This window comes from Danio rerio, chromosome 5 (assembly GCF_052040795.2).
Source record: "Danio rerio strain M-AB ecotype USA chromosome 5, GRCz13ab, whole genome shotgun sequence".
NCBI classification, from domain to species: Eukaryota; Metazoa; Chordata; class Actinopteri; order Cypriniformes; family Danionidae; genus Danio; species Danio rerio.
In genome coordinates this window covers 22,066,541-22,080,286 of record NC_141025.1, presented here as the reverse complement: position 1 = coordinate 22,080,286, position 13,746 = coordinate 22,066,541, and the positions used below count along the sequence as shown (strand labels likewise).

Genomic DNA, 13,746 nt, shown 5'->3' with positions numbered 1-13,746 from the left:
TTTCTAATTTAAATTATAGAATAATGTTTACATTACACCAAAAAAAAAATATATATATATATATATATATATATATATATATATATATATATATATATATATATATATATATATATATATATATATATATATATATATCAAAATGGACAGGTGAATGAAAAAAAAAATTGCCTGCAATGTCATATCTTATTTGAATATTTTGAATGAATTGTGCTAAAAGTTGATATATGTGTGTGTTGTATCTTTTTGCCCAGCTAAAATTAGTGCGTGAGGGTGACAGCTGTGAGGAGTCTCTGCAGCGCCTCCTGGTGGAGGACAAGAGTCCAAACGGTGGAGCTTCATACGCGGATTTCCTTTTTCACCTTCATGTCAATGTGTTGCGTCTTATTGTGTGACAGTCTCTTTTTATAGACTGTGGCTGGTGAATATTGTGATTAATGATGTACCTCTGCGGTCTTTATACACTGTAGGCATTGCTGCTATTCTCAAATCAGTGAGGATCCTCAAATCTGTGTCATATGCATTTACCTCTGAGATATATGTTATGAGTTTGGTATGCAAATTCATTGTGACCAGAAAATTGCTGTATACTAAGATCAGTCCTTTAATTTTCAAGGGCTCGGAATGACTTAATACTGTTTGAACTCCCATCAAAGACTCAAAGAATGAGTAATCATTGTGTATTTGAAGTGTGTGTGTGTGTGTGTGTTTGTGTGTGTGTGTGTGTATGTGTGTTTGTGTGTGTGTGTGTGTGTGTGTGTGTGTGTGTGTGTGTGTGTGTGTGTGTGTGTGTTTGGTTCTGGACTTGAGCTTTATTTAATATATGCTCTTGAGTTTCACTCTGAATTGAATTCATAAACTGGTGAGTTACAGAGTGTGCATGTTAATATTTTAAGCAATAATATATTCATTGAATCTTTGGGTCTTGTTGCACCTCAATTTTTAATGTCCTGATATAACAGCTGATCATTTTCAGTTGTCTATCAGCGTGTAAACCTAACATTTTACAGTTTTAATCATTTATGTAACATTTCTTTTGTAACACACTTTTTCCTCTGAAATGAATAAATAACTGTAAATGTGTGACTGGCTCTGAATCATCATCTTTTTTTTCTTTCTTTGATCTTCTTTCCAATGTATGTTCTTGTGAATTCCTGCCTCTCCTCCACAAAGAGCTGAAGGGGAGTGAGACACTCTTAATGAGTCATAACAAGTCTAATTAGTGTAATTGGGGTTAATGATGTTGACATTGAGAATATGGATATCTGAGTGGGCGTCTACGTTCGTTATCTAATGGTCTAAAACAGATCCAAATAAGCAGTGAAATAGGTGCACATGATGGATCCATATACTAAAAATGTTCCTAATGGATTGACTATTTTAATGCTGTTGTCTTATTAGTATACATACACACTACATACGAAAGTTGAACAAAACTACCCCCCCCCTTATTTATATTCATTATTTTGAATGAAAAAAAAACATATACAGTGCGATCCCATCATGCACATACAGTACACTCACGGGCCACTTTATTAGGTACACCTTACTTGTACCGGGTTGGACAGGAGTGGCTCCTAGTGTGGTCTTCTGCTGCTGTGGCCTATCCGCCTCAAGGTTAGACATGTTGTGCGTTCAGAGATTGCTTTTCTGCATATCTTGGTTGTAACGAGTGGGTATTTGAGTTACTGTGCCCTTCTATCAGCTCGAACCAGTCTGGCCATTCTCCTCTGACCTCTGGCATCAACAAGGCATTTTTGCCCACAGAACTGCCACTCACTGGATATTTTTTCTTTTTCAGACTATTTTCTGTAAACCCTAGAGATGGTTGTGCAAGAAAATCCCTGTCGTTCCGCAGATTCTGAAATACTCAGACCAGCCTGTCTGGCACCAACAACCATGCCACATTTAAAGTCACTTAAATCACCTTTCTTTCCTATTCTGATGCTCAGTTTGAACTGCAGCAGATCATCTTGACCATTTCTACCTGCATATATGCATTGAGTTGCTGCCATGTGATTGGCTGATTGGAAATTTGCATTAACAAGCAGTTGGACAGGTGGACCTAATAAAGTGGCCGGTGAGTGTACATTAATAATAGTAAAAAGAGCATATTTTATTTGTATTGTGCTGTACATATGATGGAGATTCAAAATTCAGCTAAATTCTTTTTATTTCTATAGTGCTTTTTACAATATTATGCCATAGTAGCTTAACATAGATCAGGGGTGCCCAAACTTTTTCTTATGAAGGGCCAAAAAGCAAACTTGATTGAGGGTAGTGGGCCGAAGGTGACCAAACTTTATTAGGTTAAAACTGCCTTGGGCAATTTCCTTATTTTTATAATAATCTAAAAATATATCTAGAAAACTTTGGTTTAAATAAACTAATACAGTATATATATTTTTACATTTAATAATGAATTTATTATATTAAAAACAAAAACAATCCCATTCATAACAGAATGGAGTTCAGTAAAGGGCGCCTTCATTACCTCGTCAATGTTTTCTGCATTGTCTTCTGTCCGTCGAGTGACTATTTACATTTTAGAAAATCTGGTTCATTTATGGATACATTTAATTCACACATTTAGCTAGCATTCAATTTGCTTTTTTGTTGCTATGCAAGTAAAAAAAAAAAGTGAAATTAGAAATGACAATCTCTGCTAAAGGCATTCGCTTCAACGCTCCCTATTACTCTCTTTTCTGATGGGATGGTCAAACCAAAGGTTACCATGGTCCAACTTTGGTCCACAGACCCTAGTTTGGGCATCTCTGACATAGATGAAGTAAAGAGAATAAAAAGCCAATATTTCAGGTTGTGGAACATTCCAGCAATACAGACAGGCAGGAGAATGTAGAGCAATACTAGTGTTCAAGTTAAAGTAAATGTATTCACTTCAGTTTAATACACATTTACTACTCTACAAAAGTAATGCAAATAAAACAAAATATACAAATACGACAAAGCTGAAATTCTAATATTTTATTGGACTGACACATTTTTTTTGGAAACTTTATATGTTTTACAAAATAACAGCCGTTTATTTTATTTTATTTTATTTTACAAAGTAGCCTTACTGTGTCTTTTGAGGAATAAATAATGTCAGGTATTATCAACACTCAAAACTATCAGAAATATTACCTGATCATTAAATAAGCAATTTAGGTAATTATACATTTTTCCTATCTAAATAAATTTTTCTAAAATTTTTTTTACAATATATATTTTTGAGCATGTGCTGGATATTTTATTTTCGTAAATCTCCCCTGCTTAATTCGCCTATTTCTTCTGATTTACACGATACTATCTTGATTACGTAAGAGCTCATCGAAATACAAATAGCCCCCCTCATGGTTTGTCCCTATTTGGAGTTACAATAACAGTAATCCAGCAGCGCGCCCACGCATGACGGTGCCGCGCTCGGCCATCAGGTGGCGAGCGCGAGTCAGCTGTCAGCGCGCTCTCGCAGTCTATTTTGAAGGCAGGCGATTGGAGCACAGCGCGGGGGTGAGGACGCCCGCCGTCAGCATACACGCTACGCTACTCACCATTAACCTGTCATTTCAAGACATATCTGGCTTTTTTTGAGCTCAACGTCGAGGCGAATATCCCTGACGCTCCAGCTCGCCGAATCAAGGACGTTTTGTTATTCTTAAAGCGTGTCCGAGTCCGAGACGGGAAGACATGGCCACGACTACATGTACGCGCTTCACGGACGAATATCAGCTGTACGAGGAGCTGGGCAAGTGAGTATCACGCGGTGAACGGTTGTGTGTGTCTAATATAACTGTGTTGCATGAAGATTGCATGACGGTATTTTGGGCAGGGAAAGCAAACTGACAGCAAACGCGTGTGGTGGAGCCCCGATAAACGTGCTATCTCAGAGGGAGGAGAAAGACACACGAGTCCTGCCAAGATCCGCTGACCGTCACTCAGAGCCTCTAACGTTAATGTGATCTCAAAACAACACACTTGCCGCAGATACAGCAACAAACACTGACCAGTGCAACGCCCCTCGAGCTCATATCCCATGCTCAAATATAACGTTAAAGTAAAAGTGCTGGTGCAGAATATTTTGCGTTGGCTTGTGTTTGATATGTCTGCACAATCCACGCCTTGATGTTTTATCTGTGCTTTACAGGCTGTATGTAGGCTATTGGTGAACGAATCGTTCTTTGGAATCGGATCTTTTGACTAGTCGTTTGAACTGGTTCGCGAATCTGAGTGAATCGACATTCGAATTGAATCGGTTGAAGTTTTGTTTGCACAGCATAGCAGGCATATAGTCACAATTCCTTATAAATATGCTGGCGACTTGACTGTATGTCAGTATTGTTAAGACACAGGGGAAATACGTTCAAAGTAGCATTGATTTAGTCAACATTGAATAAAGTGGATTTTAAACTGTATATTATTAGTGTGACTTCGAAAATGAATGGCTTCAAAATAACTTTTTATGATACATCTGATTGCACTGCAACAAACTGAACTGAGAATTCGGCCAATACGGATTTAAAAGCCAATATGTGATCGATAAATACGGTGGCTGAGAGAGCATAACGTGCTACAATTTAATAGAATGCGTGCAAATTGCAATTACAAAAAACGGCAGGAAATTGATCATACGTTTGACAGCACATGTGCTGCAAATCATCACAACACATACACATTTAAAAAACGCTGCATTTTCACACAACACAAAAAAATAAAATAAAATGCGCTGTATTTTCTCACAACATAAACAATTTACGAAAATGTGCTGCATTTTCTCACAACACAACGGAAATGTTTCAAGGAGACCCTAAAACTTGATGGATTTAGGCTAATAAATACTATAGACATGGGAATCAGGATATTAAAATAAACAAACAAAAAACTCACCTTTCGAAGATCACCTAAATTTTTACTGAGCAATATTTTGCGTCCCAATTCGCATACTATTCATCCTAAAGTGTATTTAAAAATAGAATTAGTATGTCTCAAATCGTAGTATGTTGAAAAGTGTATGCCAAAGGTTCCTGGATGGTTTACTATTTCCTGTAAAAACTTAAGTGTAGAAACGTCCAGACTCTAAAGCCGCCTTTCCACTGCACATGACATTTGGACATGACTGTCGGAATACGCACCTTGTGGCAGTCGCACAGAATTTTCAGTTCTGACGTGCACCATTGGAGAGAAGCTGTTCTCACAGTGTCCGAAATAAAGGAGTGAAAAAGCAATTTTCCGTGGTTGAATGAATGAATACTAGAAACTCGGACCGCTAAAAATATTGGAGGGAATGTGGAGACAACATAAAAATATATATTTTCATTACTTTATTACTTACATTTATGAATAGAAATGTTTTTTTTTATATAGACTTTTTCTGATTCAAAAAAATAACCAAATAAAGTCCTATTTCTCATCTCGTGCACACGGACCTGCTTGAACAACACTGGAATACATCACATCCGGTCGGCTGGTCGCATACGGTCTAGTCGCAGGAGTTCAAATATTTCAACGGATCTGCAGCTCAATACGAATCCGAATTTTCCGCATACGGAGATGATCGGAACTTCACGCAGCTCCCAGACTACTCTCCATTGGAAATGAATGACTTCCAGTCTGTCGCTTGTCGTTTGCAGTGGAAAGGAGGCTTAAGCGCTGATATTGCCCACAGTACATTGTGTGTTGGATGTGAATTCATGAAATGTGTAAAGAAACTACAAACATGGTCGACGCACAAGACCAACTGTCAAGTAGAGAGGCTTCAGTAAAGATGTTTGTATGACTGTTAATTAATATGTAGCCCACTGTAAACTATTAAAGTTGTGTTTTCATAGTTATATTTCAACTGCAACAACAATACTGAACTCATATAAATAAATGTTTGGACATTAACATATAAATTCATAATTATGCAAAAGACCTCAGCAGGTTTCTCTGCATGAAAGACTCGCGAATGGCAGATTATCCTGCTACTGCTTCTCCAATAAGGAAGGAGATTAAATATGAAAGATGCGTGAATGATTGACAAGCTCATAACTAAGCAACATAACGATCTGTTAACGAGGAAGTAGTATGTCCCACTCCCAAAGCTTGCAAACTCTTCTGTTACACACTTAACAGTGTACATTTTTCCTTCACAAAAAAGTATACTTTTAAGACATAGTATAAGGATGTGAATTGGGACGCACAACTGTCACAGCACAGCAGTGTCCGTCAAGTTTTTTTGGGTCCCCTTGAAACATTTCTATTGTGTTGCGTTCTCTTTATGTTGTGAGAATGCAGCACATTTAAATAATTTGTTTGCGTTGTGGGAAAATGCAGCACATTTTTTAATGTGTATACATTGTAAGGATTTGGGCACGTATGCTGTCAGATGGATGAATATATTTTCTTAATTTGCTGGTGTTTATTGTAATAGCATATGTTTTCTTGTATTGCAGCACGTTAAGCTCTTTCGGCCATCGTAGTTAAAGATAAATTCTAATATATTTTCTTACTGAAACAAAATGCCAATAAATACAGTGGACAACTGGTTTTAGCTGCAAAAAACATTTAGATTTTAGATTTAGATTTAGTTTTCGTAAATTCATTTTCATTAATTCATTCATTCCAATGAGTTCCAGTCCCCCCCAAACAAATGTCTATTCTGACATCTTGATTTAACTCTAGGGAAAAAAATCTTCCGAAGTGCTTGTGACATAATCAAAATCCTCATGGCCTTCAACATGCATCTGCACAGAAAACTTTACTTTTTGATTGTAAGAATGCATTTTACATTAAATAATTGAAAAAAAAAACACCTAAACTAACACATTTTCACCTGTGAAATGTTATCCCATTGCTTATGGAAATTATATCTAGGCTTTTTTTTATTTATTTATAATTTTTTAATAACTAACTAGAGGTTTTGCAATGCTTTAACGTCTTGGAAAACTCATTGACTTTTACTGTGAGTTGTGGCATTCTAAGATGTTGTGGCATTCCGTTCCAAGATGGCAGACCAGTCAGCTGATCTGAAGTTGGATGTGGTGTCAATGTGTACATATCTATTGTCAGGATATAATTTGTTGAATCTCTATACATCTTGGGCGAATAGAGTTGTTCTTTTAAATTAGTTTTTTTTTTAAAACGAGCTGCTTGAAACAAACAATTGTTAGTGACTTGACAGGCAAAAAGAGGAGTAAACACGAGACGTAGTGATGCTTTCATGCATCTTAAAGGGCAGCGGAGCAGGAGCATTTGACAAGGGTCTCCTCACCCCTCAGGCCTTAGGTTAAGCAAAACCGCTGCTCAAACCAGCAGAAACATGCAGATGTGGTTGCACATGACCTCTGTAGCACAGAAACGCATGCGAGCTGTGTGTTTATCTGTCTCTCTCTTTTATCCAGTAGCTCCAGTCATCCTAGCAATGCAAGGAGAATTAGTTGTAGAGGAGGAGTTGGAGACAAACACACATGCACACACACGCATGCGTCCAGAGCATATAAATCACTTTAATGGACACTAAGGACTTTAACTGGCCTGACAAAAACAGGCTTTATTGAAGAGCACTTTAATGTTAACCGTGGCTTGTTAAATACTGCCTAGAAATGACCCCTGACATAGTTGGCACCAATTTGTTTATGAAGACTGATGACATTTTCGTTCCATATCAAGATGCATTGATTACAGTAAGACTAGGAATTTAAGAAAGTAAAATGATTAGGGGTCAATGACGCTTTCCAGTTGATTAACAGAGGATAAATTATACACAATTCACTTTTTGGACAACTTCATAGTAGCCTGATGTTTAGGGCTGCATGAATAAAAGAAATGACAACAAAATTGCATTATGGCTTAGTGATATTTTCAAATCATGAATACTAAAAAAATATCCACAAAACAGACCAGATGCCTTTAGTGGTTCAATCTGAATATTATTAAGCTAAAAGCAAAAAAATACTTTGAACAGTTTTTTCTCTTCAGTGTCAGAATAGTGTGTGCAATCAAGAGTGCACTGTCATGCTAACCTGTAACCTGCTGATGTATTATACGGGACCTGCAGTATACGTCACCACACTTGTGATATGCACAATATACTGACACTGAGGAGAAGAAACTGTTGAAATTTTTGTTTTATGTCTGCAGAAAAGTATTCTTGTAACTTCATAATATTCAAATTGAACTCTTGGTTATGCCCTGTTTTGAGGATGTTTTTTTTTCATAATGTTTTGTACTTTGAAGTAGGGCTGCAATAACTAATTAAATATAATAAAATTTGGTTTCAACTAATACTGTTATCAATTAATTGGGCTGCTCGCATGCCTAAAGAGTAGGGCTGTGCGATTTGGAGAAAATATCTAATTGCGAATTTTAATTATTTACTTATTTATTTTTTTTAAAGATATTGTGATTTTTTTTTTTTTTTTTTTTTTTTTGATTTGGATTTTGGATTTGAATTGATTTTAATTTTGGACTTAAGCTTCAGCTCAATATTCTGCATTGTAGCTTTTTACTGCGAAAATGCAGTGTTAGTTAAAAAGAAACTGAAAACATACTCCATATTTTATTCAAATTTGTTTATAAATATATTCAGAAATTAAACACAAATTTTTCTTGAGAGTAAACGGTACTGAGTTATTGTGTTAGTTATCTCTTGGTGCCTTTGTGACGTTTTTTCATACGTTGTAACCGCTGCAAACAACTCTGAAATTGTACTTTGCTGTTGCTAGCTACTATATTGAGCATCACTGGAAATACTTTTAGTCGACTTTTTAGCAAGACGCTCCTCACATAGCCACCTGTGGTGCTTTATTTAGGTGCTTGTTGTATTTCCTCGTGCTTGGGCAACAATTCTGCGACAGCTATTACAAATGACCTGTTTTTGTTTGGTGACAATTTGAAAGCAAAATATTCCCATATTACCAAAGTGCTGTTTTTCTTTGGTATTAATTCGGCTATTAATGCTTCTGAAGCGGCAGATTCCATCCTCCTGCTTGCTTTCCTGTTTTTTAGTGGGCATTCCGCATAGTTCGGTTGCGCAATTCTGTTTGGACAGAATGAAAGTGTGCTTACTTACTAAACTGTCACACACAGACGACAGTCATGCATTTGCTCTGGGTGGAGGAAATTATATAATCTATATACAGTATATTTTATATTTCAGCCTCTTGATTTACGTCATCCCCTGATTTACGTATTTTTTTATTTAAATTATTTTTAGGGGGTTTTCACCTTTAATTAGAAAGGACAGTTGAGGATACAGACAGGAAAGAATTGGGAGCAGAGAAAGTGAAAGGGTCATTAAAGGACCTCAAGCCGGGAATCGAACTCGGGTCACTGTGAGCAGCATTGTGCTAAATGTTGGTGCACTTAACCATTAGGCTATTGCAGCAGAAATGTATGGTTTTATATAGTAATAAATTATGATAAGTGAAAGGTCATTTTTTAATCCAATTATTCAATTAAAAGAAAAAATAATCCGTTATCAAAATAACCATTAGTTGCAGCCCTACTTTGAAGGAGTCTTGATGTTCACATATTGCATCTAAAAGCAAGTGGAAAATGTAAGCGTGTCACTTCCTTCTCTATTTTCAGTGCATTTTTCGCTCGCGTTCCTTTGTCGCTTGTTGCTAGGTGACCATCAACCATTTTTTAAGAGGGTGACAAGTTGACAAAACATTGCTGCAGCTCTAAAGTTTTAGTTCTGGAAAAATTTATAAAAGCACTGCTTGGGTGTTCTGTGTTTTTCTAAGATAATTAGTCTACTGAAATGTGTATTCCATATACTTGTCAGGTGACTCACGGTGCGCTTAGGGCATTCTCAAAAGTTGAGATTTTTTTCAACTAGGTCTGGCTAAAATACGTGAGCGTGATGCAACGCTTGCGTGCCAGTGCACCTCCCTTCATTGGAAATAACAAACTTGCGAATGCAAAAGATGCAATATGTTAACGGCCTCTCAGATTTCATCTAAAATATCTTGATTTGTGTTCTGAAGATGAACAAAGATGAACAAATTAGAGTAGTTAATAACATAATTTTCATTTTTTTCCTTTTAGGATTTGCAAAGATGTTTTAGGTCAAGATATATTTTTTGCTGGAAGGTTTTATTATTTTTTTTTTTGGCTGTTCACTTATATAAAACAAAACCAACTATAGAAAAGTATTATTTATAAAATGTGGTAAACTTGATCTTTTTTTGCCATGACATAGCCATAGAAGCTGATAAAGCTGATATTTCATTTTAGTGACATCGCCACTACTGCAAAATAATCTTGACAGCGGGATGTATGGACGTTTGCTATTTAATAAATTATTCACTGTGTTTAACATTGGTAGCCATTATCCTACTCTCTTAGCTTCTGTCTATTCCCTCCTGAAGCATAAAAACAAACACCAAACATGCTGCCAGGGTTTGAGGCAGGCTTCTCTGATGTGCGCCTTTTAATTTCCATGCAGCAGAAACTTCACTGTCAACACGTTGCGCAGCTATAGCTATGTTGTTATTGTCCTGTCAAGACCTTATTCCTAAAGTCTCAATTAATTTGTCTTTTTTTCCTCAGGGGAGCCTTTTCAGTGGTGCGACGATGTGTAAAGTTGAGCACAGGACAAGAATATGCCGCCAAAATCATCAACACCAAAAAACTGTCCGCAAGAGGTGAGTCAATTTCTAAACTAATTTATGTTAATGGAACAATTTAAATGGATTCAGTTCTTCCTTTTTGTTTTATATCATTATATAGTGTTGTTTAAATTATGGCCGGGCTGATAAACGATAGTATATCTAATCGCGATAAAATTGATGTCAATACAATGATTTTTTTCCTCAATACTGATCTAAAAGCCAATCACAGAGCAGGTGCATGTGCAACAAGGGGAATCTAAAAGTGTGTTGTTATTAAAGATGTACTAAATTTTCGGCCTTCAGTGTCAGTGTAAATTTTGTGTTTTCAGTGATTGTTGGGATAATCTTTTAAATCTGGAAGCATTAAGAATTTATATTGAAATGTATGTCGTTATCTTTCAATATAGAAAATAATTATCAAGATTGCATTTTTGCTATATCAACCAGCCCTAGTTTAAATGTTTATGTTCTGGAAATTTACTGTTGCAGTATAACAGAAGTGGCAATAGTTAATAATTTAACATACTTCTAAATTAAATGGATTATTAAAAAAAGAGAAATCGTACCAGTGGTTTTGTTTCATTGGTTGATTTTGATTAACAGTATGACAAAACGAATATGAAACATTATTGTGAATAAATTGTTTCTGATAATATCATAAGAAAATACATTGGACTTTTTCTGCAGGAATAAAAACAAATCTTGGCTGACACGATCTGGCAGGATCCTAAAACTAAAAAACATTTATTTGTTTTTGTATATTTTTTTGTTATTTTTGTACAGCTTGGTACTTTGAAAGCAGCTTTTGTTAGACTTGGAAATAATTTCATTTCATGGCTTTATTTACTCTGAATTTGAAGGCAATCAGATTTTAAGCTAATATAAAAATGTTATTAAATCTAATTATTATGTATGATTGTATCTGTCAAGCAGAACATGCATACTGATAGGGCTGCACAATATATCGTTTAAGCATCGATATCGCAAAGTGATCATTCGCAATGTTCACATCGCAGGATATGCAATGAGTTTGTAAACTTTGTATTGAAATTTACATTTGCATATGTTTTTAAGCCTTGTGACTGATTAAATACGCTTAATTTCCAAATTGAATTTTCTGTTAACTTCAACTGTAAAAAAAAAAAAATAATAATAATAATAGTTAATTGACTTTTGAATTTCACCGGCATTTGTTTATTTTGTTTGCATATTTGCTTCAATAGAAACAAGTATTAAATATTTTTGCTTTCAAAATTTGACTCAAGGTTCTTTGAATCAATTTTCTATTGACGTCAATCATCACAATTATAATAGTTAATGGACTCTTCAATGTGTGTGGTGTTTCTTTTCATTTTGGTTGCATATTCACTTTAAGATGCCTGCATTTCTGACTCTGGTCCTCACATGTTTTCAGTTGTCAAGTTCCAATTGTTTTGTGACTTTGGCTCAGTGTAGTGTCTGTAAGCTCTCTGTAGTGTTTGAATGTGATTATTGGACAATAATGACCTGTGCCTCATTGATTGGAGCATCCCTAAACTCATATTACCCCATTCATTCATTCATTCATTCATTCATTCATTCATTTTCTTGTCGGCTTAGTCCCTTTATTAATCCGGGGTCGCCACAGCAGAATGAATCGCCATCTTATCCAGCACGTTTTTATGCAGCGGATGCCCTTCCAGCCGCAACCCATTCCTGGGAAACATTCACAAACACACACACACACACACACACACACTCATACACTACGGACAATTTAGCCTACCCAATTCACCTCTACCGCATGTCTTTGGACTGTGAGGGAAACAAGAGCACCCAGAGGAAACCCATGCGAACGCAAGGAAAACATGCAAACTCCACACAGAAACACCAACCGAGGCTCGACCCAGCGACCTTCTTGCTGTGATGCGACAGCACTACCTACTACGCCACTGCGTCGCCTTCATATTACCCCAGTAATGTGGAAATTAATTATTACTGTTTTCATCAGCTGTTGCATTTTGCATTAAGATAACACTTCAGGGTGTTTCAGAGGATATCATGGTACCAAAAAAAAAAAACTTAACTAAGATTTGTGCAGAACACCCAAAAAATTGCACAAAACACTCACAAATACAATGTTAGGACCATTCAAAGTTCTACAACATGCTGATAACTATATTTAAAACTGCTTCCATGGTTACTGTTATTCCCAAAGGCAGTTTCAGACACCATGGCAGTGAGGCAGAAACTACACTAATGAAATGATGGAAAGAGATTTCAATTTTTTAATGCCATCTCGCTGTCGAAGAGTGTAAATCTTTTTACGCCCTTCCGTCCTCCCTCCTGAAACTTGAAGCCAGCAGTTGCTTTGCCAGAGTGTCGTCCTCTTCATGTCCCCCATTGGCTGTGCGGTCATTGTGGTAAGAATGTGTAATGTGGAGAACAAGCACTTGACATGGATTTAATTCCACAGGCGCTGAAAAGCATTTTAAAATAGGCCCAACAACCCTTTTAATTCAGCTTGTGCAAATAGAAGCATTGCTGTCTGATTGGATGGTCGGATGAAATCATATTAATGCTGGGAGTGTAGTAGGGCTGCATGGTATTGGAAAAATCTGACATTGTGATATTTTGCTGCGATTTATATTGCGATTTTAATACAGTTTCGATTACTTGAATAGCTCTATTTAAAATGAAATCATTAAGTTTAATTGGAATAATCTAGTAGAGGAGTAAATCAAAGAAGGTGCCAGAATAAATAAAGATAAAGGTTAAACAAGCAGTCAGATATTCAGGTACATTAATACGATACAATATTATCATGATATTTTGCCCCTGATAATATACATCACGATATCATATATCAAATTTACTGTACAAAACTTGTCAGTGAACTGCGAGGGCAAAACAATAAAATAAATAAAATAATTATTTAATCGTAATCAAGTTAAAGTGTTCAATTAACCTAGATTTTGATTTAAGGCCAAATCGCCCAGCCCTAATATTATTTTTAATCTTGACGTGTTCGTGATGGGTTTCAGGAGTGTCGTCCTAGTCCTTTTCTTAAATTCTAAAGAAGTATTGCAGCATTTTTTCATGACAAGCAAGTATAGGAAAATAAATATTTACAGCATTTAATTTATCATTTATTTGACAAAATACAGCACTG

At 36.0% G+C, this 13,746-nt stretch overlaps 2 protein-coding genes across 53 annotated transcripts in view; both read left to right on the top strand.

The window, feature by feature from the left end:
- The window catches only part of si:dkey-13n15.2, a 31,461-nt gene extending 30,378 nt beyond the window's left edge, over positions 1-1,083 (top strand). For 2 of the 3 annotated variants that reach the window (XM_087253382.1, XM_087253381.1), the window contains exon 21: positions 255-1,083. In XM_087253382.1, coding sequence (XP_087109508.1) covers positions 255-395 — 141 coding nt within the window. In that variant the 3' untranslated portion in view covers positions 396-1,083. The remainder of the gene's footprint in view (positions 1-254) is intronic. The other variant, XR_015491119.1, reaches the window with a different exon arrangement.
- A 2,407-nt stretch (positions 1,084-3,490) lies between these two features.
- The window catches only part of camk2b1 (calcium/calmodulin-dependent protein kinase (CaM kinase) II beta 1), a 97,666-nt gene continuing 87,410 nt past the window's right edge, over positions 3,491-13,746 (top strand). For all 50 annotated transcript variants that reach the window (XM_087252299.1, XM_087252316.1, XM_087252295.1 and 47 more), the window contains 2 exon segments: positions 3,491-3,749; positions 10,534-10,628. In XM_087252299.1, coding sequence (XP_087108425.1) covers positions 3,688-3,749; positions 10,534-10,628 — 157 coding nt within the window. In that variant the 5' untranslated portion in view covers positions 3,491-3,687.